The sequence below is a fragment of the Columba livia genome, chromosome 3, assembly GCF_036013475.1.
Source record: "Columba livia isolate bColLiv1 breed racing homer chromosome 3, bColLiv1.pat.W.v2, whole genome shotgun sequence".
In the NCBI taxonomy this organism is placed as follows: domain Eukaryota; kingdom Metazoa; phylum Chordata; class Aves; order Columbiformes; family Columbidae; genus Columba; species Columba livia.
In genome coordinates, this window is record NC_088604.1 from 114906293 (window position 1) to 114934044 (window position 27752).

At 41.2% G+C, this 27752-nt stretch overlaps 1 protein-coding gene across 14 annotated transcripts in view; it reads right to left on the reverse strand.

Annotated features, from left to right (window-relative positions):
- MACROD2 (mono-ADP ribosylhydrolase 2) overlaps positions 1–27752 on the reverse strand; it is an 869250-nt gene that overhangs the window by 284015 nt on the left and 557483 nt on the right. For all 14 annotated transcript variants that reach the window (XM_065059857.1, XM_065059852.1, XM_065059851.1 and 11 more), the window contains one exon: positions 299–329. In XM_065059857.1, the coding sequence (XP_064915929.1) occupies positions 299–329 (31 nt within the window). The remainder of the gene's footprint in view (positions 1–298; positions 330–27752) is intronic.

Sequence of the window (27752 nt, forward strand, 5' to 3'; positions counted from 1 at the left end):
TGAAGCCACAGGAGTGTGTTTAAGAATTACCGGAGCCGCAGAAATGTAATTGCAGTTATGGGCCTCAATTCATGGGCTGACGGTTGCGCCAAGGGCTGCACAACAGTATCGCATTTATCAGCACGTGGGTATCTAGTCCTAGTCAACTGCTTCGTGTCTGTTATTTAACACAGTATAAATAGATTCCCCAAGCCAAAATGACTGACGAGACAGCTGATATGAAATAGCATTGTTTAAAATAGTAATAATAGGAAAAAAAAATGAGTAAGCAATAAGTGACATCTAAGGTCTTACTTACCATAAATTCCTGTTGAAATACAGGGAAATGCCTGTAAAACAAAGAAAAGAAACAAACAAACAAAAAAAAATCAGTGAGATTTCTGTTTGCCAAAATTTTTATCAAAACCAAAGGCATCAAAACCAAATGCCTGTTTTTCAACACCCAGAGATTACATGTTGTAGACTTTGCTGTTACGGCATTCAGTTCACGGGCATTTTCATGTCATTATATGAAACATATTCCATATGTTTCTCTTGCTGCCATGTTAATAAAGCTGCATTCTTTTTCTCATCTTGTGCTATGAGCAACACTTGAACCCAGAATCATTATTAAAACTGCCTTTTGAGCTAAAAATTATTACCATGAGCTAAAAATTAACACCATAAGGTAGTACAGTAGGAAAAAAAAAAAAGGTCATGTTCTCTGGATAGAGTTAGACAATGTTTCTTCAGTAGTAAAATAACCTTGGCCAGCTTAAACCCTGCCCTCCCCTGCCTTTTTGCCATGCCCTTGTTCACTATAACCTCCTCTTTTTTTATTTCAGAGCCTTTCATTTTTAACCTCAGCTCTTTCAGACATGTGGTTTGCGGTGTGACTCAACACAGCTGCACTGGTACCACAGAATCACAGAATGTCAGGGATTGGAAGGGACCTTGAAAGCTCATCCAGTCCAATCCCCCTGCCGGAGCAGGAACACCCAGATGAGGTTACACAGGAAGGTGTCCAGGCAGGTTTGAATGTCTCCAGAGTAGGAGACTCCACAACCCCCCTGGGCAGCCTGTTCCAGTGTCTGTCATCCTCACTGAGAAGAAGTTTCTTCTCAAATTTAAGTGGAACCGCTTGTGTTCTAGTTTGAACCCATTGCCCCTTGTCCTACCATTGGTTGTCACCAAGAAGAGCCTGGCTCCATCCTCCTGACACTCACCCTTTATATATCTTTAAACATTAACGAGGTCACCCCTCAGTCTTCTCCAAGCTCCAGAGCCCCAGCTCCCTCAGCCTTTCCTCACACGGGAGATGCTCCACTCCCTTCAGCATCGTCGTTGCCCTGCACTGGACTCTCCAGCAGTTCCCTGTCCTTCTGGAACTGAGGGGCCCAGAACTGGACACAATATTCCAGACGTGGGCGCACCAGGGCAGAGTAGAGGGGAAAGAGAACCTCTCTTGACCTACTAACCATCCCCCTTCTAATTCACCCCAGGATGCCATTGGCCTTCCTGGCCACAAGGGCCCAGTGCTGGCTCATGGTCATCCTGCTGTCCCCAGGACCCCAGGTCCCTTTCCCCAGTCGAAGGTTTGCAAATGGTGGGGGAGAGGAGCTGGAAAGAGCCAGGTGAAAAGAAAGGGCACATTTTTGGGTCAGCTTGGACACCAAAGGAAAAAGCAATATGCAACAAAAGATGGTTATAGCCACGGTGCCAGGAAAAAAAACCCGACAATTTACGTTCCTCCGAGCTGTATACGTTGTCTAGAGATTTGCATTTCCGTGAGCCAGAGTCAGTTTTCCACCAGGAGAAACTAAAGCTGTACACGGTTTCACAAGAGAGACGATTTTCTTTGTGTGCAGTTGATATGTGATATCACCTTTGCCTCTCACCTCTGCACTGACGGCAAACACAGCTCAAAGGTACCACAGCACCTGGGACCAAAGTCTCAAATATCCACCCTCAGGCTCCCCTCCTGATCCCCTGGCGATGAGTCATCATACAAAAGAAAGGAATTCTTCTTTACTTAATCACACAGGAAAACATTATTCAAGGCTAATGCTTGCTTTATATTTAACCAGGGAATTAATTAGGGAATGGTGATTAAGAAAGGAGAGGTCTAATGGAAAAATATATCCTCCCCTCCCCTCTGAAAATACTTAAGTAAAATAAAGTGGGGCAGAATTATAGTCTCGTTCCTCCTCGCAACTGCTACAACTTACATCCTGAAAAATACTTAGCTTTGTAGTTTGTACCCAATAAATCACAACGAATCAGCTCTTTAAGGAAATGAGGAACGGAGTAGGGAGGGGAAAAAAAGAAGAACAAAACTTACACACAGTTACAGAGCTCAGGCTGAGGTGGCAAGAGATGCTCCAGCAATGAGAGAGAGGCATAACAGATGATTTTTGTCCCGTTTAGCAACAGATTTTAAAATTCCCCACTGTTGAAGTTTCACATGTTAAGAGATAATTGCTCCAAACAAGTGTTTGGTTTTCCATTCTTTTCCACAACTTGAGTTACAGCACGTGATTCAGATGCTCTGCTCGGCCACAGGGAACAAATAACAGAGTATTCAAGGTTCCTTCTCTCACCTGCCACACAACTTTGGGCAGGGAGAAACAGTCCTGCAGCACCTCTGAAATCCCATCAGTCCTGCAGCTCCTTGGGCAACACCACACGGTGCCCATGGGCAGCAGAACCACCACCAGGGACTTCAGATCGCCACCCACCTGGGGGGCCACAGGCTGGGGAGGTTCTGCAGCCCCATGGCAGCCCCATGTGCTCCCCCCATGTTGCTGCAGATTTAGCATCTGCACAAATCAAAGGGTATCTGACTGATACAGCATCCAAGCAAGATGCATCTACTGAAAGCCCTGATGGCCATCTCAAAGAGATCTACAAGACTGGCTGCGGCACCATGGGACAGGCCCTGCAAACACCATCATGACCTTGCCCAGCAGCTGGGACGCTGGAGCCGAGTGTCCCAAGGAAAACCTGCAGGCTCCAGGGGACCTGGGTGCTTTCCAGCTTTGCTCAGGGAAGAGGAGATGAGACAACCGCCTCTCCAGCATCGCACGTCAGACGCTTGTCACATTTGTTCATCTTCATTCACAGAATACGCTGCTCTCAGGCTGTTTAGCAAGCTTTAGCTAGCAATTTGTGTGTTGTGCCTGTTTCTTAATACCTACTTTAAAATTACTGCGTAGACACATCATAATCATTATCTTGCTTGCAGTTTCTGTCATGTACCTGAAACATATCTGAACGGAGCTACAAGAGTGTGTAAAATCCCATCAAGCTCCTTCCGAACAGCGGTCTGTGCCGTAACTCAGATGAGCTCTGCCGTCTCCCTCATTCAGAGACGATCACAGCAGATGTAATTTTGTAAAATGTGACAGTGCTTTTATTCATTCAAGAAAGGTCCATGCCTGAGATCACATATCAACTGTGTTTCCTCTTGGCTCCCAGGGAGACAATTTAGTCTCGATGTCAGGTTGAAATTACTGGCGGAGCAGTAATGGGGAACTCACAGCATGGATTATCAACATACTACAATATTTGGCTTATGGACAAAAGACGTTAAGGTTTCTAACCTTTTGTGTGCATAATATCTTAATTATATACATGATTTCAATAAAAAAATACAATTTCACAGTAGGACACATTCATTCCTATTTCCACAATAAAATGTTTCTCATCTTAGTTTGTTGCCAGTATCTACTATTGACTAACCTTTAAATTCTTTGCTACTGAAGTCTCCTGATTTCTTTTTACTTCGGGACTAATAAGAAATGCTACCCTGACAGCACTCAAAACAGACACAGCTCTGGAGTAGAACACAAGTAATAAAAGCAAGAGCTTCCTACCATGCGGCTGCCATCATCTAGAGAAAAGGAGCAAATTAAATCAGCTGTGTGAATACTGTAAGTGATTTAATTCCTGTAGGAGAGGATGTGGGCAACTCACTCAGCCTCTGGTACTTTTTAATCTAATGTTTCTTCACAAAGGCTACAGCAGCAGTGCTAATTAGGATGAAACATAATGCAGTTCCATGAGGAAAATTTACAATAGTCACCATGTGGAGGCCAAGTCAGACTCTAAGACATTTCAATAAGAGGGACCTGAGTATTTAAATACTTAAGGGCTTGTCTACAACAAGGGGTTCTAGTTCACACTGAGCTGCAACGTATTAACTGTTATACATTAGATGAATACAATTGCTATGTCTACATGACCAGATACCTCCTACCGCAGTCCTAATAACTGCTACCACAGAGCAAGGACTTCCTTCAAATTAAGCACTCAGCATTCTGCACCAGCATCCCAGTGTCGTTTCTGCCACAATCCAGCCCCATTCAAGGTAAGTACTCTTCTTCCAGCAGATAATAGAGCAGACAAAAATAATACCAAACACAGATTTGAGCTTTCTCTGATTTCGCTGCATCACCTCGAGAAAGCAGACAGACCCTTTTCTTTGGGAGCTATTCCTTCACGCAGCTTTCATCACTGAATCTTCAGGAACTCATGAACTTTAAAAAGTCTTTATTTTTACTAAAACTGCAAGTAGAAGCTCCTGAACTGTTTGCCTCTATCCCCTTGACATTGTAGGGAGTTACCCATCTGCAGCCTCTATTTCTCACCTTCTGCCTCTTATTAGCCAGCAAGTGGGATGTTGCCCTGGGTCTTGGCTTTGAGTACTGCATTTTCCATAATGGTCAAGAAAACGATATGCGGTCATTTTATGGATCAAAACAAATTAACTCGCCTACCACTTTGAAAGACTGTCCCTTCAGCACCTTAGCGGCATTAATGAATTGCAAAAGCACTAACGCCCAGGCTAAAAGAAGACCCAAAGCTCCAATAACTTTCCATGTCAGACAGGCAGATGCTGGAAGTCTTGGATAAACAGGAGAAGAACACCCCACTCCTGCCACCCATGGACCTGGCCCAAAACTCAGCCAAACCATGCTCATGAGTTGCCTCATTTTCTTGTTTTTAAAGCTGGACCTAAGCTTTTGTTTTCCATTTCATTTATACCACAATATTGTGGGAAGATGAGTTCCTCCGGGCAGTAGGCAATCTTGTCTTAAAAACAGTACAGTGAGCACCTTGGTGAGATTGTTTGTCTTAGAGGTGGTGATTGCCTCACGAACTGAAGTGGCAGATGAGTGGGCAGAGAGAAAATTGGTTGTTTAAGAGCAGTCCAGACAACGCTGCTCTGCTGCGATCCATGGGGCTGAATGCCAGAGGGACTCTGCAGAGGTAAAGCGGAGGGTTACAAGGTAAAGCTGCCTGTGCTACAATGAGCTCTGCTGGGTAGAATTAAAGTATAATACAGAAATTTTCGCACCTTAAGTTCCCATGTATGTTTTCAAGAAGTAAATATATAATGTAAATATATATTTGTAATAACTTTGTAGAACATCATGGATTAATAATGTTCTGGTTTCCTTGTCCAGGAACTACCTCTACAACTTGTCATGTCCACCTTAAAGAAAAACACCACCTAAACCTACGCTTTCTGCCACAAAAAACAAACAAAAAACCCACAACAAACATGTTTAGATAGCAAGCTACCAATACCTTTTAATATGCAACACCAAAAAGCTGTGGCGTGTACATCACGGCATTACAAAGTGCTGTTTATCAAGACTGTGGTACAGCACTATGAAAACTAAGTATCAGCAAAACCACAAAGCAAACTAATTTAAATGGTATCAATTGTTTGAATAATTTATTTTCACAACAAGATTTTGCTGTTTGAATCTAATGGGTGTTGAAGAGGTGTGGAGGAGAATATAGTGGTGTACATTTATCACTTGGAACTTGTGGTCAAGGTGCTACAAAGGCAGGGAACATACAGGACCTCAGCCATGAAATGGGAAGATGGGAGAGAGCTCGGTGTAGTTTGACATAAGGTGTTTTTCACTTCCCTTGTTCAGCTGGCAATGTGCATTTTGTAGTGCTTACCCCACCCTAGGTGTTGCTGACCTTTGGAGGTGAATTATGGTTGTCAAGCTGGAATATGGAACAGCAGAGAAGGTACAATCCTGGCTAAACTTCGAGAAAACCTTTCAATTGTTTTAGTGTCAGCAAACGACATTTAACCATCAGCTGCATACGCTGCAGACCCATTGTAATTGCTATTTTTTATGTACAAGCAGAGAGATTCAAAACTGGAAGCCCTTCAAGATCATTCATGCCCACCCTGGGAGCTGGTGCACACAAACCTAACACCAGGTGCCCCCAGCAGCACCACTTACCTGCCACAGCACTTCAGCACAGGATCATAGAATCATTTTGGTTGGAAGAGACCCTCAGGATCATCGAGTCCAACCATAACCTCACTCTGGCACTGACCCATATCCCTTAGAACCTCATCTATTCGTCTTTTAAACCCCTCCAGGGATGGTGACTCCACCACTGCCCTGGGCAGCCTGTTCCAGTGCTTCACAACCCTTTCCATGAAGAATTTTTTCCTAATATCCAATCTAAACCTCCCCTGGTGCAACTTGAGGCCATTTCCTCTCATCCTATCACTTGCTACTTGGGAGAAGAGACCAACACCCTTCATGCTACAACCTCGTTTCAGGTAGTTATAGATAGTTGTATAGCATTAACACCCAGTACTCCCATCCTCCAGTTTTAGTCTATTATCTCCATTGTGCAGACACTGGCTTTTGTGCTACACAACCACAAACAGCTTGACAGGAGGATGAGAGCACAAGGAAGGCAGAGGGAGGTAAGTACATTAACTAACGAGTTACCACCAGGAGAAGCAGCAAATCACTGTTCCTTTTCCCTTGCTGTTAGTCTGCCCTAGCTTAATTTCTGTGAGCTTAAACAGTCTGAACCCAGTTATAGCACCACTTCACAGTGTGTATCAACTAACCTCGGTATCAGCGATGCTGACACTCCTTGTTCATCAGCCAAAACTCCTAAAAAAACTGGGTGCCTTAGATGGTTTTCAAAACAACATGCTCTATAACATCACCTAACTCTAAAAAGCATAATAAACCTATAAACTTTTACCTCCTAAGCTGCACAAAATATTGACAGGGTACATACATACACATTTAAGATATTGGTAACATCAAACATTCAGAGCCAAGTTTCACTACTTTTACTACATCAAACTTATAAAACAAACCATTTCATAAACCACTAACTATAATACCATCCTGCTGCCTTTTTAAAATCCTTATACTGCTATTTGGAAGGAAAATAAATTAAAAACTTCTGTTATTTCCCCGTCAATTTCCCATCATAAATTCTGTATTTGTCATCACTCTCAATTGTAATTTAATGAACAACAAATTTTGCAAGTAACTATCATTCAAAGAAGCCTTATTAATAGAAAACACTAGTGCAATTCTCTATATTTAAAATGAAGAGAAAAAATAAATGTAGGAACTGAATATGAGAATGTTTAAACTTGGTTTTCTTTACAGAACTTATTAGCATGTTTATTAATCTATCTTTAAAGAATACAAAAGTAATTATTGCCTCAAAAATGAGTCCCTTGAATACAGCAGATCCCACACAAACCTTCAGGCACCCAGACCAGCTTCCTTATCCACACACCAGCTACACCATGAGCTACAACATCCAGCGGTTCAGCCCGGTCAGAAACATGGGGCGTGCAAGTGCCAAAAAAGCTGGGGGGAATTTTCTGGTAAAAACATCAGCGTTTGGCTATTTTACATGCCTAAAAGTTTATATGTGAGCTATGTGAGAGTTCTCGAATGATGCAGAGAGCTGGCAAAATGCTGGTCAAGCAACTGCAGTTGAAGTTCAGACTCAGACCCAATGTGAGACGTTCTTTCTATATCGTGGCTCAAGACTTTTCTGTGCACCTTCATTTACAAAAATGTAAGTTAATATTGTACAACCAAAGGACAAGTGGTTTAGAAAAATTATACACAGCAGTAACTCAATTTTAAATAAACATCTAATGATTATTGAGAGAGAGGACCTGTTGCAAAGCTGCTGAAAGCTGATCGAAGGACTCCTATTTAAAAATGAAAAAAAGATGCAACAAGTCCATAGAGAACTTCATCGTAACTCAGAAAACCAAAACAAATGTGTCTCGTTTTTTTACAGGATCTCCCCAAGCCTTCCCTGCTGGTTACACCTAAAGACTGCTCCAGATAAATATTTACCATAAAGACTGTGGGTTTTCTTTAAGTCTGTTTATTTATACAAAGGGGCAGTTACTGAAAGAGGCCACCTGAGAGGTTAAAAGGGCCAGAAGAACATCTTTAATATTTCCTGTTAACCACACTAAATAGATCAAGGGGCTGTGGGGGATTCTCTTCCTTTGATGATGTCTTTGCCACAAAAGTGACAATGTTCTCATTGTCAAATCGCGTGTCTCATTTTGCACGACGAGTGACAATTTTGTCTAATTTTTACTGAAATAATTAAAAACTTCAGCCAAAGAACATTCACTCAGCAATGAGAATGTTGAAAAAATAACATTGAGGAATCACTACTAAGATTTAGAAATTATTTTTAGCAGCTGTGCATTCTAACTTTATATGAATTTAAAATAGATTTTTGAAGACACTGAAAACAGCTTCTACAATGAACTATGCAAGATTGTAGTATGTAGTATGAGCACTGAGCATATGAGCAGATTGAGCATTGTAGTATGGGTTTAACTTAAAAAGATTCACTACTTGAGGAATCTCACCAAATTTATATTTTAAAACTTTCAACTTTATTATCTTCCAGTAATTAGAAGTAATAGCTCAATTAACTGCCTAGATAAAGACCTGGACTGAAAGTTGGTCAAATAATTTATTTGATTTCCCCAAGTATATACTCAGTTGTGGGGTGGGGGTTGTCTGTTTTTCCTCTAAACTGCACATTTGTAGTTAGAATGAAAGATTAAAGGGGAACTATGGACTAACAGTTTGGCACCCACTTAAAAAAAAAATCATAAACCATTCCTATTTAGAAATCCTCGGAAAGTAATTTGTATGTTTTAAAGAGCTGCAGAATAGCTGAGGTTGGAAAGCACTAGAGATTGCCCCGTCTAAGACACTGGCTCAAAGCTGGTCACCCAGGACCACGGCCAGTCAGGCTGGAGCATCTCCAAGGATGGAGATCCCACAACCTCTGTGGACAACCTCTTCTGCTGTTCGACCAACCCTAGAGTAAATAAGTCATTTTTTATGTTTAAATGGGATTTCCTCTCTTTCACTTTGTACACACTGTCCACTGAGGTGCTTATGTTTACTCACACTTACCAGGCATTTATATACATAGAAAACATCTTTTGCTGAGTCGTCTTCTGGCTGAACAGTCTCTCAGCACCTCCTTCTGTGAAATACAGTCCGAGCCCTTCACCATCTTTGTGGACCCTTCACTGGAGTCCATGTCTCCCTTGAGAGCTCAGTAGAGGGGAAGGCTCACCTCCCTTGACCTGCTGGCAATGGTCTTCCTCATGCAGCCCAGGAGGCTGGTGGCCCTCTTCTCCTCCAGGATGCATCGCTGGCTCAGGGTCAGCTTGCTGCCCACTGAGACCCCCCCAGGACAACCTCTATTTTCCATCTAGTCACTCCCAAGCATGTACGTGTGCATGGGGCCTATTCCTTGCCAGGGGCAGGACTCTGCATTTCCCTCTGCTGAACTTCATGAGGTCCCCTCTGTCCAATTCTCCAGCCTGTCAGAGCCCCCCAAAAGGCAGCATGACCATCTGGTGTATCAGCTGCTCCTCCCAGCCTTGGATTGTCTGAAAACTCCCTGGGGTGCTTTCTTCCCCATCATCTAAGTCACTCATGAAGATCTTTACAAGTACTGGCCCCACTATCGATCCCTGGGGTTCACTACCAGTTACTGGCCTCCAGCTGGACCTTGTGCCACTGACCACAACCCCTTATTCCCAGTAGCTCAGCCAGTTTTCAGTCTACCTCACACACAGCAAAAAACTATAGAGAGAAACATGACAATTGGATTTATAAGACAGCATCTGCCTTGGATGTTGAGAAGCCATTGCAGTTGAAACACTAATTAATGCAGCAAAAGCACAGATAATGAGGAAAGAAGAAAACACCAAATGAGAACCTAGAACAGATTTTGGTTTTTTCCTTTCTACAGCAACCCATGCCAAAACAGGCTTGAAATGAATGATGATTTTATTTTGAACCACATCTGTTATGTGCTTTTAGCCTCAGTATAGAAAAGTTGTGAGCTTCCTTTGTGTCAAAGAGCAAGAAATTACCCCTGCCTTGGCTTTTTCAAAAAGAGAACGGGATGTTCACCTATGTGACCCATATGGCATCAGCCTCTTGGCACCGCAGAGCATGGAGCAGTTCTGCGTTTGCCTCTGGAGTCCCTGAACTACCAGTATCTAATTGTTTTGTGAAGAAGAACTTGAACATGCAACTTCCTTCACAAGAACACCACAGACAGAGCCCTTATTACTTTTTAACATGGAGGATATTGACCATTTTCAGAAGACTAATACCACTGTTCAATCATCCTTCAAAAAAGAAAACAAACCTGTTGTATTAAGGGATTCCAATTCTTTAGCCTCAGAGGCCACCTTCACAGAGGTGGTTGGGCATCTCACCCCCACCACCATATTTCTACTCACAAGATCCCGCAGGATCCATTGACCTCATCTTCCGTGAGTATTGCTAAGACGAAAGATAAGATCCAGCTTCATCTCACTTAAGCCGTTTTGAGGCTGGACTTCAGGTCTAAGGTTCTCTCTACAGTTAATAAAGAGGGTAATTCAGCTGATTCTGGTCAAATGAATGGCACTCATGGGGAACTGCTGACTACAGAGTGAAGCTAGATACCTAAGCTAAATTTAGGTGAAACAAATCTCTCCCTGAGCACAGGAAATCATACATGTTTGCCAGAAAGCACATTCAGGAACTCTCGTTCTCTTGAGTCCTAACCACAGGAATATTCTTTCCATTGATTCAGTACAAAATCACTTCTAATAAAAAATGATGGGCCAGACTTCTCCAGCTTCATGAGATCATCTGTTGTAGTCAGCCTCATGCGTATGATGGCAAAAGAGAACCTAAAACAGTCCAGGAAAATGTCTGTCTGGCACAATCCTGCCTCAGACAGAAATACACACATGCCAGCGCTGAGCAGGCACCTCCGGGCCAGCAAACACACTTTTTCTCAAAAGGGCTAATTAAGAACCACACAACATCCCCGGTCTTGGGCACTGATCTTGTTTCCAGCAGAGCAGCTGTGAAAATCAGATCTGCTGGCCACAGCACAGGCTCCTGGTAGCCCAGGGTCATTTCCACCCCATGGAGTACAAATGCTGAGACATCCATTGAGCTCAGAAGACACAGATATTATCATTAGTATTGCAAGCCTGGCCTGAGCCCACACAGGCTGGTCAGAGAGGACATATCTAATGCAGCATTAGCATCTCCAGCATACAGGTTGCTACGCTTACTAACATATTCTTAACAAGCTCAAATTTAGTGCCTAGGGCCCTGATCCACATCTACAGATCAATACTAGCTTTACATTTATAGCAGTATCAAATTAAAAGATAAAGGAAGAAGAACCCACAAGACTATACTAATATGAAAACATCTGAAAGGAGATGTTCAGCAACAAGGAATTGGACTCGATGATCCTTGTGGGTCCCTTCCACCTCAGGACATTCTCTGATTCTAAAAGCATTTGCTGACTGTTTCATCCTAACACTAGGTTAGCCTGTCCTTACTGCTTCACCTAAACCAACACACCCAGAGAAACACCGCTGCACCTTTTCCTGTGGTCTGATTCACATTTGAGCCAACCTTGCAAGAAAAAGCCATTAAATGACATTAACGTACTATTGAGATAATTCTCTGACAACTAAGAATAATGAGGTAAATTAAGGGCAGATGGAGGTTGAGGCTTTCCTCTAAATGTCCTTAATTTTGTAGGTTTTAGACATACCGTCTCCTGAACCTTGGTGCAATTTTAGCTTTATCATTTGTGATATTTATAGCTCCCATTTATATAAGTAATACGTAATTTTAATGCAGGTCTAATAGTTCCAACTGCCATTGACACAGATTGTAAAATGAAAAAGGGAGGATACCTTGTTGAATAAGAGGCTATTTTCTTTCCTTCCTGCCACCTCAGCCGCTGCGACAGAGCGGGTTAATGTCTTATCTGGATTCCAACCTTGTCAACACATCAAAGATCCTCCCAGGTGAAGAGGAGCAGGGCTGTGCAATTGATCTCCCCTCACCTGTAACGTCTGTGTCACTCTGGTCCAGGGTGAGTGACTGAAATGCGTGCTTCTTTTTGAGAGAGGTAAGGGAGCTGCTGATTGCCTTGAAGAAGTACATGATGATGAAAGGTACGAGACAGGAGTAGACCTTGGGAAATGTCAAGGGAGATCACAGTCAAAATTGCCTTCTTTAGCCAGAATAAATAACAGCAGTTGTGGATTACGCGACTGTAATTCTGTTGAGGAGGGCTGGTAACATAAATCACGATAAAGGGAACTTGAGACTCTTTTTAAAGACCAAGGAGATTATTTGTATTGTTTAAATCATTTTCTACTGTTTCCAGGCACAGTCTCTACAGATGTTTCTATGGCTATCGTGAGCCCCCTCAATGCAGTATTTTTCCCCTCCCTATTTATTCTCTGCTGTCACCCCAAACGTAGCTTTTTCCTTTCCATCCCTCCACCCCGCCCCAGGTGACAGATTGCTGCCATCCACCCCATCCGGAATCCACTGCTTCCATCATCACTTCCCTTACAGCTGTGGCACATCTGCTTTCACATCCACTTCACGATATTTCCTAAGGCCCTTCCTTGCTCCCAGCATCGCTGGAGCCCCTGCAAGAACAGCAGCAGCTACAGGAACCTCATCACCATCTGTGCCTTGATTCGGAGCCATCGCAGGCAGCAAGAAAACCTCGACTTCCAGCGCAACCCAAATCTTATTTCTACTATTTTTTCTGCTTTCAAACTGCCGCCAAATGACACAAACAAGTTAAGCTGCACCGATATGGCCAAAAACAGGTCAACAACTCCGGATGCCTCATTCCTGGTACACTGAGGCTGGTTCAGAAAATGGAAAAGTGGCTGAAAAAAAAGATTTTGGAAAAATCAGTGGTAATGTGCTCAGTGGGGCATTCAGAACATCAGGAGTCTCAAAGAAAGGCCAGTCCAGGTTTGCAGGTTCGCACACATTTCCACATTCTGAGTGACCCCAACAGTGTTTCTACCAAGTTGAATGAATCTGCATAATGCTTCACTGGGCATCAGCAAACGTGTCAAGATACATCTCAATAAACTTCGATGTCAATGCAAGAAAGGTCAACATGTAAGTTGGGAAAAAAAATAAATATATATATTTTTTTCCTCTAATATCTCCAAGCTTTCATTCTCTTACACACATTTATTCTTTCAATAGGTGCTGCTGCAAAAATAAAAGGTTAATGACTTTAAATGGAAGTGTGACTTTAATTTTCTGTGTCCTCCTGTTTAATATAATGATCCAGACATATTTTTGTATTGGATTCAAGTACCACTTAATGCCTTGTCAAATTCTTCCAATTTTCCAATGTTTTGAATGTAAATAACTGGTATGTATATTTTTAAAATAGCAGCATAGAATCATTTTGGTTGGAAGAGACCCCTCCAGATCATTGAGTCAAACCATAACCATAAAAGCAGCAAAACTGAAGGAAAGGTATAAAGATATATATATATATATATATATTTAGAATATATATTTCCCAAATGAAGAGAACTGCACAGAATAATCAAAACGGAACAGAAAAATATAGCTATGGCTTTGATTTTCCTGTCTTTTCTGGATGAGTTGCCTCCTGATGCCCTTTTTCATTTTTACAAAAAAGCATATTGAGATCCTTGTGCTGTTGCTTTGAATTTCTTTTTTAAAGGCAAGACAGACATGAAAAGGTCTAAACCAGAGACACATTATTATTCAAGAAACGTTATAAGGAACAACCACTTGCATTACTAATACTTTATCATTCATGCAAACCATTTAGCGTGAGAGATAAAAGCAGGATATATATATCTAAACAGCTATGTATGCCAAATAGATATCAGTTCTGGAGAACAAATATAGCACACAAAGGGAGGAGAGGAGGAAAAGAGAAAAAAAGAAAAACAAAAACAAACCCACACACTAAAAAAACCCCAAAAGCAGTGAGGAAAATGAGTGAAATTAAGAACTTGCATCTGTGGACATTAAAGTTTTAAGACACTGGTTTTACAACTTCTTGGTTTCAAATACTCTTAAGAGAATTAAGTGAAATGTTGTGTACCGTGTGCTACGGTAAGGACTGTATAAAAGATAAAGGCAAATGTTTGCATTAAGGCCCCAGTTCATCTTTCTGTCTTTTCTCCAAGCTCCCACTGATTTCAGCGAGAGTTCAGCACATTCAGCGACTCCAAGACGGGGCTCGAATTTTTGTTTTCAGACCAATGCAGAGGCATTAACACAGAAATTTCTGCTTGTGCTAATGCGATCTGTATGGCAAACGATACTTGTTTTTCTTCCTGAGTACATTCCCCTGGTTCCTGTTCTTTTGAGATCTGCTTCAACAGAACACTTCTGTCTTGCATTAAAATACAGTTATGAAATTCATAACTAAACAGGGCTTCAAACCATATTGTTTAATCTATGACTTTTCCTTTGACAAGTGTGAAAACGTGTGCAATATGACAGAAGGTTTGCTATAGTAATTGCATGTTGTGATTGAATGATAGAGTAACAACCGCGGAAATAACTGTCTTGCCCAAATTGCTGCAGAAGGTAAGTTGCTCCTGTACAGTTTTAACTTATGCACCATCTGTTTTGCCAGTCCTTTAAATGTTCCTTTAACTAGAGAAGGGATTTTATTGTTCGTATAGGCATTGCCACACTTTCTCTGAGCTTTTTGCACATTTTACTTTGGAAGGAATGTCTCTTGGTCTTTGTGTGTGTCCCACCCTTCCAGCCCTGCTCTCCCCACCTGAGACTCATCCATCCACCACCCACATCTAACAGACCTACCAGCCATGGCTTTTAAATTGTTGCCACGTCAGCCAGCAAAGAGGAGATTATACATATAGGCAAAACGTGGAGGTCCTTTTGAGTATTTTTCCAGTAGATGGAGACACATCCACAAAGTGTTTATTTCCCTACAAGTTGACATTATTAACCCATCAGTTCAAGAATAAAGTCATATTCCAAAATTACTACGATAGTCGAGACTTACCCAGTTGTGAGAGAAGAAATACGTTCGGATAATAATCACATTGTAGAGTTGAATTAAAATCCCAAATCATTTGTAATATAGCACTAAGTAACACTACATTAAACTTAACAGATTATCAAGACACTAATTCTATATTAAAAAAAAAAAATCAAACAGATAAAGTTAAAAAAAATGAACAAAAAACCTCGTCAGCTAAAGCGTATGCATTGTCCCCTTTATACATCAGCAAAACCCCAGGATGAAATAACCAACACTATAAAACCGTGTTGTTATTATAGTGTGGCACACAGTGACAGTACATTACACTACAACAATGAGAACTAAGGATCCTTCGAATCAGACTTGCAGGTGGACAATAAAAAAAAGGGGATATCAATGAAAGCAGCGTGTTTTAAGTTCAAAACAAACGGAGATGTTTCTTCACATAAAGCAGAGTGGATGCCAAACAAAAGGGAAAAGTTTATGGGAGCTGAAAATCAATATTAGAAATTCACCTAAGAAAAAGTCAATGAGGGAGTTAAAGCATGAAGATAAAATCTGTGGATCATAAAAAGTCCCTGAGCACTGAAAAGCCAGGGCTGGGAAAGCGTTCAGAAAACTGCTATTAAATCCTTGCCCTGTCCAGACTTCTCACTGAGCATCAGCTCTTGGCCATAGCAAAGGCAGGACACTGAATGAGACGCCTGGTCTGACCCGGCGTGGACGTTCATACAGTCTTCAACAAACTTTCTGCTTAAGTATCAAGAAAACTATGGATGAGGTGGCAAGAGGAGAGGGTTTTTTTTGCAGGCTAAAATCTGTGAAAATAACAAATTGCGTCAGAACAATAACTCCCAACTAGTAGGAGAAGCATGAAAGCAGCGAACAGCACAGGTGGATCACGGGCTGATGGCCAGCTCAGGTGGATGCAGCCCATGGAGCTGTTGATGTACCACTGACAGTCAAGGAGAAAGGCACATGTTGATGGACATCGACTTAACAGAGTCACCAAAGGTTAGAACCAGCCTAAAAGGGACCCATATGAAAGGCATGGCCCTGTTGCAGTATCTTTTTACCAAGGGGAAGGAAAGCCACCATCACAGGGAAGCAGCCCACGAGCCTCCTCTGCCGTGCCTGAGACACAGGTGTTTGGAGATCAAGTCTTGATGTTCTTTTGAGCAACCCCTCGCCTGTGAAGAACCCATCAGGCAGGGGAGTTTGCTACACAACACGCTTTTGCACTCCTATGGCATGAACAAGGAACACACATCACACTAGTCAATGGTAAAAGGGACTATGGACCCTCCTTATCCTTGCTGGATTTGCCTCCAGCCCCAACCTTTGAAGTTTCCTTTCAACCCAAACTATTCTATGATCCTCTCTTGCCCTGAGAAGATCTTCTCTCTCTAGTCTTCATTGCTTCTTCCCCAACGTGCTGCTGTGGAAGGCTTTAGGAAGGACTTCATCCCTGACCAGCGAATAGCTTTCTGAATCAGAAAAACAAAGTACTACATAACCTTACATTATTAGTGTCCTCTTGCTTTACGACAAAATAAACACGAGGAGGAGGCACATTTTACACTCTCCTTTCATGTATGTATTAAATACACCATTTGTCATAATCTTTTGAGTATCTGATAGATCTTTACTACTCCTGCTACATCCTTTTTTTCTGTAGCTCAGTGTCCCACCTGAGAGTAACACTCACATCATTCACTCCCCTTAACAAAAATATCATTCCTGGCCACACCTTAAGAGCTGAGAACTTTATTTCCCTCTCCAGCCAGCACTATTTTCAAGAAGTCATCCAAAATCACTTTCAGAAAACTTTTCCCCAAGGAATTACAACTAATTAAGAACCCATCCGTGTTTTAGCCATTTATATGATTCCATTGTGGATTTTGCAATTTTTATCTAAAGTCTTTGAAGTTTATATAACGTCAGTCATTCTAAGCCATCAGCAAATTACAGCCCTCTTTAGTGCATTGCTGGAAACGCTGTCAAATATATGGAGCAAAACTGGTCCTAAGACTGCCTCCCTTAATACTACTGCTAACCTCTTCCATCAGGAGAATGGATTTTTTTAATAATTATTCTTTGTATTAATTTATAATCTGCTAATTGATTTTTAATCTATAACTTCTAAAGACTATTAACTTCTGTCTCAGGGTTTTTTTGCCTGCTGTCAATAACTGTGAAGGGGAGCACACACTGCCCAGGACAGACAGGGAGTGCTGGGCAAAATAGTAACAGCATGTAGAAGTGAACAAAAAAGAGGGAGGCAAACACACCTAATGTTTCAGTCAAGTTTGGACCTGTTCTAATAATAAATGAGAGAAACAGTTTGAACACTACGTGTAATCAACAGTGGTCCCTGACCGTACCACCATTTCTCTCTTTCAAAATATTCCTTAAAACCTTTTATTTTTACATCAGCATTTAAAAAACATGACAAAACATAACCTGGTGTTACAATGAGCCTGCTTCAAATCACAATAGCCAACACCAGCTCTTCAGTGGGCTCCTGGTCTTCAAGCAGAGCTCTTAAATACACCAGCAATAAAAAAGCATCAGCTGTGACTGATTTGGTCTCTTGAACTTCTGGGATCAGTAAAGACAACCCATAAATTCTTTATGGACTAAAAATGCAGAACATTAAAATATACAGATTAAGCTAAACCCACTTTAATATAATTCAGGATTTTGGCTGCCACTTCACCCATAATTAACATCAACGCTAATATGTTTTACTGTATTAGAACAAGTATAGCCATAAGTCTTCCATTACGGTATGGAACAGAAAGCGGCCAACTCCATAATGCGACTCAGAAACACCATATGTTATCTGGCAAATTGTAGTCACTTCTATGTCCATCCTGCAGCTGCAACACTCCCTGGTGAGGTCCCAAGTCCTGAGAGCTCCCAGGACGTGGCTGTGCCATTGTTCGGGATACTGAAGGGTTGGTTACATGGCACCTGTAACAAATAATCATGTACAGAAAAGCCTTGTCTGGGAATTGTAATATTATGTCCATTGAAGGAGAACTGGGGAATGATAGAAGGTTGAAAGGGAAAGCCCATGAGGATACAAGTCCTGCTCTAAGAACACTACCCAGATCAAAGAGATTCAGAGAACATTTGGCTGCAATTGCAGACACCATAAACTATAAAATTTATCCAGTATTTTAATGCAAGAACTCCAAGAATAAACAAGCAACAAACCTAATTCATGCAACACTAGCATGTACCTCCCGCATAATGATTTTACTTGCTACACGTGTGGACAAATAAGAGGAGAAAGGTGAAAAGAGTCCATCCCCACCTCAAAGCTTTTTAGGAAATTCCCAGAAAGCAATAGAGACTCCTGTGTTAGAAATGCATAAGGGAAAAGACTGTTTCAAGTTTTACTTGCTTCCTTGTGAAACTTCAGTATGAGCTACATAATCTCTTTTTTATCTAATACAAACATTTCTACTCTAAAAACATTATCAAGCGTGGTGCTTGCTACATTACGCTTTGACCATCTCACTCCTGCTGACACGCAAATCCAGCTGAACCGGTGCGCTGTGCAACTGAAAGTCAGCAGAACTCTTTACCATCACGGTTATTCCAGAACAGTTTGAACTTCCTAGGCTGTTTGGTAAGGTTTGTTGGGTTTTTGTTTTGTTTTGTGCCTAAACTCTTCTGACGCAGCGTTGCAAACTCTCCAGTGCAGTTATAAAGCAACTTTAAAGATGTGAGCATTCGCTGTGTCACCAATTTCCATGACAGAAAAAGTAACACAAGCTCTTGCTAAGGTAATTAATAGCGTCTCCTGATTACTTAAGTTTCAAGAAGTCGATTAAATCCAAAAAGCAATGGGCAAAACCAACAGTTTTTCCTTATAGCCATGAATTAACTACTCCCAAAAAAGACAGATGATGTCCATTAGCACAGATTTAATAGACAGTTGTATACAAAACTTTTCTTCCTCAGCATCATCTCTAACTTCCAAATCTAACAACGGAAATATTTTTACTGCCAATTCAAGTTACAGCACAACTTCAACATTCTTCTGTTGCAAAATAATTCACCTCACTTCACAAAGGGCAGAAAGGTCCATTCTTTTGTATTTCATGCCAAAAAGAGACAACATCTACCTACTCTGTTTCTACTTAACTGAGATGCAAAAGGAAAACTAGTAGATAAATACATTTTATTCCGCAAAAAAAAGCAGATAGACAATACTTTTCACCACAATGTAGATGCCACGAAATCCATATGTAATGGCCTAAATCCCAGATGGAGGGTATTAATTTCTCAGAGAAACAGTGTAAACTGATCAAGTTTTGTCAACATGAACTAGAAAGACAACTCTTTGCCCTAAACACATAACAGGAGAGTACATCCTCTTCCACAATTGTTCCTGTTGTGGGGACAAAGTCAATCCTGTCACACACAGGACTGCCAGTGGCTGTGCCTGCAACAGCAAATTCAGTTTCTGATGCCATTAAAACATTTTGCTTTAGCTGCCTTTGTGTTGATATCATGCTCATTTCATATGTATTGGATACACAGAGGTAGTTTAGCCACAGAAAATATGATTTTCAGTCTCACCAATGTATTCACTTCTTTCCTGACAGAGAATAATTCAGGAAGAAACAAAGTTGAAAGTGGATTATGCAAGCTATAGGAAAATCAGCTTCACGTAAGCATTGTTCTATATTCAACCAAAATATAAGGAGAGGCAGCTAACATTTTCTTAAAGCACAGTGGGATAATAAACACACCAAACTTGTTGGGTGTTTGGAAACCCTGCAGAAAAAGAGCACACAAAAGTCATTGCCTGAAGTGCTTCCAGCACAGGTGTTTCAGTACAGACACTGCTTATCTTCAACCCAGACACATAAAAACCTGAACCTGACCCAAGACACAGTCCTTGAATAGGTCATTATTTTTCATATTTTAAGAAAAAACATATTCTGGGTGCTACCAGAACTGCAATGATAGGCTTAGCCGAACCTGCCCTCATCTAGGAGCCGTTTCCTGGTGAGCGACTGTCTCAAGTAGTCCCTTAGGGAACGGGGTGGGAAGTCAACATTTCCAAGGATTTAAATATTGCAAGTACGCCACTCCAATGAACATATCTGCAGCATATCATGATAAGAGATTTTATTGGCCCCGTAAAGCCGGCAAGCCCCAGGAAGGCTGCTGCATATCCTTGACTAAGCCGATTTCTCCATCAAGTAACTATTTACATATAAACAGGCTTTGCTATAAAAGCATGCCATGACATTAAAGATAGAGGGCAAAACAAGTGTTGGAGAGACTGTTTCCAAACACAAGCTCATTTGAAGCTTGCAAAGCATTTCCTTCAGCACACAAAACAATTTCTATTCAGCCATTTCTATCTCACGCACATTTTTAGTAAGATAAGCTCTCTGAACTACCAATTAGACCATTTAGTTCCTGGGAACTAATGTAATCATACCCTGCATATAAAGATAGCTTTTAAAAATATTCTTTAAGGCTGCCAGTATAGACAATCAAAAAACCCCACAAAACTCTAGAATTAATATTGCTCTTACCATAGTTCACTCATTCACTCTCCCTTGGATATACTTTTTTATTATTAAATGATTCTTTCTGCTGAGCCCTAACTCATTCACTTCACAAAAGCACAATTCAAGTCACCAGCATGAAGTACGTCATTTTAAGCATCTTCTGAAGGGTGTGCCTGAACTTATGGGTTTTTCTGACCCTCCAAACCACACACCACTCACCATAAAGGCTTTGTGAACACCTGGATCCATCAGCGGTATCACCTTGACCAGGACTCAGATGGACTCACTCAGCATTTCAGCAGAAGGAGGCAGAACGCCACACACAAACTTTGTGTTGGCTTTGAGCTGCTGATACTAAAGCAGACAAACCTTAATCCAGCATAAAAGTAGTGAGGTGCAGAGGGGTAATACCTATTATGACAAGGTTTTTGCAATCGAGCCAACATAACGATTTTATGCCAGAACAGTGCTGCTCAGCACATGGCTGTGGCAGCCTCACCGCAGCACTGAGAGCCCCCAAATAGATTTACTGTATCATCAAACCACAGTTGAAATAGGAGCCACTTAATTTCCTAGTGTGGGGTATTCACATGCGGAAAAAAAAAATCACAAAAATCAGTAGTTAGACATATAGCTGCTTGACTCATCACCCCACCTTTTTTTTTCCACTAGAGATTAGCTGTGGATAAATCTGTGTGTTTTCTTTTGATCACTGATAAGCTCCACTTACATCCAGCCTTTTAGAGCGAGATTAGAAGAACGAATTTTGGAAACAGCACACACCTGTCCCTCAGTTTGGCTGACCTGGAAGCTAACTTTGCAGCGTAAAACACTGGAAACAGTCTCGATAACACAGGGATGACTTTGTTATCGCTGACGAGTGCTTACGCAAAGCTGAGGCCTTTTCTGCTCCTCACACCACCCATCTGTGGGTGGGCTGGGGGAGCAGAGGGAGCTGGGAGGGGGGACAGCCAGGACAGCTGACCCAAAGGATACTCCACACCATATGATGCCATGCCTGGTATGTATTTTGGGGGAGGACGGTGGGGGCATTTGGAGCGGTGGTGTTTGTCTTCTGAAGTAACCACGAGAACGCCTGGCTTTCCTGAAGGTGGCCGAACACCTGCCTGCCGGTGGGAAGTGGTGAATTAATCCCGTGTTTTGTTTTGCTTTGCTTATTAAACTGTCTTTGTCTCAACCTGCAAGTTTTCTCACTTTATTGATTCTCTCCCTGTCTCACTGGAAGGGGCATGGACGAGCGGCTGTGTGGTGCTGAGTTGCTGGCTGGGGTTTAAACCATGACACTCAGAGAGCTGCCTCCTCACAACGGGTAGTCTTCCCATTTTTTGCTACTGAAATAAATGGTTTCTTTACAATTTTGAAATGTTTACTTTGAAACTATTTTCAAAAGAATATAATTTTCAAAGGTGAATTCATAAGATACATAAATAGCTAAGTAATGAAAAAAGTACACGAAACAAGTCATTCTGCTGAAATTCTCCTAAAAGCACGTGCTTCACCCCTGTTACCTCCTCAAGGATTTGCTTTTCTACCAGTGTCAAGTCTCACTTGGTGTTGCTTGCAAAGCAGCAGCTTGTACGACACAGGTTGGAATTCTGGTATTTGTGGTGATTTCAAACACCAGCCAACCAGTTTATCAGATATGTCTTCCACAGTATCTGTGAAGTTCTACAACCTTCCTGTTTGTTCAACAGTAACACTTAACGGCCATCAGCTACCATTAATGGTAGCTACATTGTCTGCCTTCTATATTGAACAGCATCATACAAGCAGCACTCACTGTGGGGAATTCTTGTGGTCAGACGACGTCTGGTTACAGAGCATTAAAAGAAAGCATTCCACTGTTTACAAAAAGAAAAAAAAAGGCAGAAATCTTCTCACCTGTTAGCAAAATATAGAGGCAAGGAACCTTAGGATTAATTTGCATTTTGGCGCACTCCCACATGCAAAATTAAATGGCTTTTGGTTTTGTTACCCTGATCTTTATTAAATCTTCCATTTCTATTCGCATCCTTGAGGCGATGACATCTTACTGTATACCAGCCTTTGGCTGGAGACAAATAAAAATAAAAACAGAACTAATGCTACAGGGATCTAATTAGCACAGCTGGAATACATTTTGCCAACAAACGCCTGTAGATTTTCTCCTTCACTATTTCTTTCTGGAAAAGCCCACTAATATCCTTTTGGAAGTTCCCCATAGTAGCCGTGCTCTGCTAATCGAACTTCAGAGTGCAGAAATAGCCTTGTGTGCTCTACCTGTGAAAGAGTTTTCTAAGCTTATATATTTTGAAAGTATCAAAATGAGCAGCTTTTTCCAAGAGCCCTTGCTCCCAGCATTCTGCCCTCCCAGACCAGCCCGAGGCTGGGGCTCCACAGAGTCATTTTCATTATGTAATAAATCAGCAACATAGAATCACAGAGGAGTTTGGGTTGGAAGGACCTTCAAAGCTCATCCAGTGCCACCCCTGCCATGAGCAGGGACATCTTCACCAGATCAGGTTGCTCAGAGCCCCGTCCAGCCTGGCCTGGGATGTCTCCAGGGATGGGGCATCCACCACCTCTCTGGGCAACCTGGGACAGTGTTTCACCACCCTCTGTAAAATCAAGTACCTCACTAACATAATCTCCCAAAGCATTTTCCCATTGTTTTGAGCTCCAGACACAGCGGGCTTCACCAGACCCATCTTTGTAATCTCACTGTTCTATGACATGACTTCCCATATAACAACAGATAAAACAATTTTTAGAATTACAATATGAATCAGAAATTCCTATAATTGTGCAATGTACTATTATTAAAAAATAATATATATATATATATGTATGTGTGTGCGTATATATATACACACAAACACAGTTAGCACCCCAAAAGACTTTGTGCTGGAGTGGATGGAGTAGAAGAGGACAGGGATTCACTCCGGCTGACCTACAACTCTGCACTCCTGAATTATTATTTTTTAACCTTGGGGAAAAAAATGAATTCTTCTACTGAATAAATTTAGCATAGAGTCAACTTAACGATCACATTAGTCCCCGTCTGTTCTCCCAATGCCCATTCACTATTTAATTAACCTATTTTTGTAGGTTACTTCTTGGAGCTATTTTTAGGTATTTTAATCTAAGTTCTCCCTTCTCTAACAATGGTTACACGAGTTACCTTTCTGCTACCAACCGTGTCATCGCCATTTGGATGTTAGCAAGAAAAAGGTTACGCCAAAGCTTGCTCTGACTTAATTTGCCAATATACTGCTGCCAAAAATTCATGAGCTTTTTTTTTCTGGTTCATACCTAGGATAACAGAAATCATTCCTGCTACCTTACCAATCTGCTGGAAGATAGATTTTCTTCATTAGGCCAATAACGCAATCATCATCATGGGCTGATTTAATTACAAGAGGTGAAAAATGACCCCATGCGTCATTTTCCTGGAAGCAAGACCCGCACAGATTGCAGCTGTGCCAGCCAGAGCCGTGTCTGGCGGTGGATGTGTTGACAAAAAAACCTCATTATAGAAAACGGGGTAGTGACACGGATGTTCCTCTGGCCTGCAAAGGCTGCAGGGTGGACACGACTAACAAAGTCGCAGAGTTGTTATTGTGGTTGGTTTGCCACAGCTCACTGTTAACCGTAAAGCTAGAAAATAGGTAGGTAAAAAGATACCCGAATAACTACCAGGGCAGAAGCCCAGCAAAGGCTTAAAAATGTTTGTGATTGTAGGTCAGAACCTGGGATTTGCCTGAACTGTTGTAAAGGGAACCTCAAAACTCTTTCCCCAGCTGATCCACAGACAGACTGGGCATCTTTTGGAAGGAATTTATAATTACCAGGGTAACATTCTGAGCAATTGTCATATTGGCTGTTGAGATCCCACATGTTTCCAGCTGTAGCAGATTGCTGCAGACTGGTCTCTCCCTTTGCTGAAAGTATCACGTCTGAGATTTTAACTGGGAATAATGAGCCTTTCATTCTGTATTCTTACTGCACATTTGACTGATCTGCTAGAGTATCAGCCTTTCCATTCTCAGTCTCTGCCTATTGAAAACATCAAACAATTCCTCATACCTCTAACGGGTAAGAGATGATGATTAAGGCTTTCAAGCTCCTTCTCTAAAATCTTATCTTTGTTTTAGTGAAAAGCAAGTTTTTTGGACTTGGAGGAAAAGGGGTATTTCTGCAGAAGGCTCATCTGTCTTGACTATTTTAATAAAGTCCGTTGAAATCCATTAAAAGGGGGAGATACAATGCAATCTGTACAGTGGGGAATTTGCCTCCTTATACTTTATGCTCTTCCAGAAAGCAGTTGAAGTAAGAAGCAGAAAATAAAGAAGAGAGTTTTCAAGTAGAAGTACATTTGACAAACACAAAAATAACATGGAGACGGACAACAACGAATAGACTAAGTATTAAAGGGATTATTAGTGATTACAAAGCCTCATCTGTAACCAGACACTTTCAAACTCAGCACAAACAAACATTTGCCTTTTCTAACCTTCATCTTAAATATCTGAAGTTTTGTTCTTTACTCCCGAAGTCTTCCTGGATATACATTAACAATTACATATCATCGTTAATAATAGAATTGTTATTTTATATTGCAGTTGCCAATTATATATAATCACTAATATAATAATATATAATTGCTATTTTATATAAATGTTATATATAATGTTAGCAAGAAAAGAGTTATAGTAAATCTTGCTCTAGCTTAATTTGCCAGTATACCGCTACCCATTATTAATGAAATCATAGAAATTGCTAAATAAAATAATTATATATTATTTTAAATGGTGTATAATTGTTGTTTCATATACACACGTGTGTGTGTGCATATAAAACCAAGCTCCTCATATAGCAAACTTTTCACCTTATGTATATGTTCAAAACTCTGGAGATCTGTACAATACGTAATTTTACAACAAAGATCTTATCAAGTAAGGATACAACCAGCTATTAGGTTTTCTTTAAGTAACAGCAGTGTTTTGGTTAGTAACAGAACAAAACAGTTAAATATAAGGTAAATCTAGTATATAAAACTAAAATGTACAGTTTTCTCTGGCTGGGAAGCTTACAGGAGAAAGACAAAATTTTGCACACTATATCAGTTTCTTTTTGTATCGACTTTAACTTGCAATATACTGCTGGGATCTTTTTAGACTGTCACCCGGATTCATCTTAGGAGACAACACACTCATTAATATCCACAACGGGTCGGGATTTGTTATTCCGTTAGCATACTTATTAACGGCAGAAAGCAACAACTGGTGCACAACCCGTAAAGCTCGTGCTGGATAATTGCTCCAAGTTATTTTTTTTAAGCGTACATGTGGCTGGTTGCAGCTTCTTGGGAATCCGATTGTACCAGTAACGTTCTGCAGCAGAAAATGCCCTTATTAATGCAAGATCTGCCAGCAGATACAACCCCAGTTGCTTCTTTTTCTATGTCTAGGAATAAAATTAGCTCTTCAAAAGGATGCCTGCGAGAATGAAGAGAAGTTGACACAAAACAGAAGCCAAAACAGAATAGCAAAAAATTGAAGGAAATTCTGGATTTTCGGGTCTTAAACTTCACGTTACCTTTACCAATATTGTTGTTTCTAAGTGCTCCTACCTCCTCCCCCTCCAAAAAAATTCATATTAAATTCAATGGAGACAAACAACTACTTCAAGGAAATGAAATAGCATCTAGGTAAGGAGCACAGGTGTTTTTTACCTTTTGTCCTCTTTTAATCATAAACTTCTTCCTGATAACTGCCTTCCAATACTGTAAATATCTTGTAAAATCCCCATTGAGCTGTAAGATTACCTCGCAGCTCTGCTGCAGGTTGATATGCTAACAACCAGCGAGCACATTAAGCTTTCTTGACCTTGACAGGACAAGCTACTGCAATAAAGTGAAAGACTATTTCGCCAGAACCGCAAAAACAACTCCAAATCTCAGGTTTCCCAGCCCAAGCCCAGATCTCAGGTGCTGTCTCAATGAAATTTGGAAATAACATGTCAAAGGAACTTCGCTAAGCCTCATGTAAAGACAAACTTCTCTTTTGTAGGAACTGACAGAAAAAAGATACAGTGTCCGCAGCACCAAAACCCATATATGCATTCACCATGAAGCAAATCAGCTAGTAACTACTTGTTTCTCATGTTTTCTGAGCTCTTCAGAAGAGACTTCTTGAAAACTGATCTTTATAAAGGGGGAGAGAGAATCCTGAAAACAAGGATTTGGAGGTCCAGCTGAGAACTGCAGTGACGACAAAGAAATCTTTCATTACTCCTACCATAATGCATGTAAGTGTTGATCAAAATCCCCTATTCAGGGCCAGCCTGATGACTGTGACTATCTGTCTTCCTGCCATCAATCTAAACTGTGGAGAAGGTTAATGGGTCAGTGGTGTTGCCCAGGGCTCAGCATTTAGGCCAGTTCTGTTTAATCTCTTTATCAATGATTGAGACGAGGGGACTGAGTGCATCCTCAGCAGGTTTGCAGATGACACCAAGCTGGGTGGGAGTGTTGACCTGCTGGAGGGCAGGAAGGTCCTACAGAGGGATCTGGACCAGCTGGATCGTTGGGCTGAGGCCAATTGTATGAGGTTGAACAGGGGCGTTGATCCATACAGCATCCACACTATGGAGTTTCATGGGGAAAACCACAGTTGCTAAAGTAACCACACATTTGAATTTCTTCCTTTTTCCACACCTTCAAGGCAAATTACTTTTATAAAGTTTACAGCAGTCCAAACCACTATAATAATGTATTCTGAGCATACTGCAACACATCCATGGTATTCTGTCAAGTAATATTTATTATGTACTCAGTAATAGTAGCTTACCAGGAGACGTTTCTGGAAAAATACTGCATCTTGCTTTAAAAAATTCCATTGGCAGAGCTTCGAGAAATGCAAAACTTAATTTTAAACAAACAAACACACACACACTTTGGCAGAGAACCATCCAAGTTCATTTTATGCTGTTTGTCCCCCCCGTTTCCCTACCTCCGCA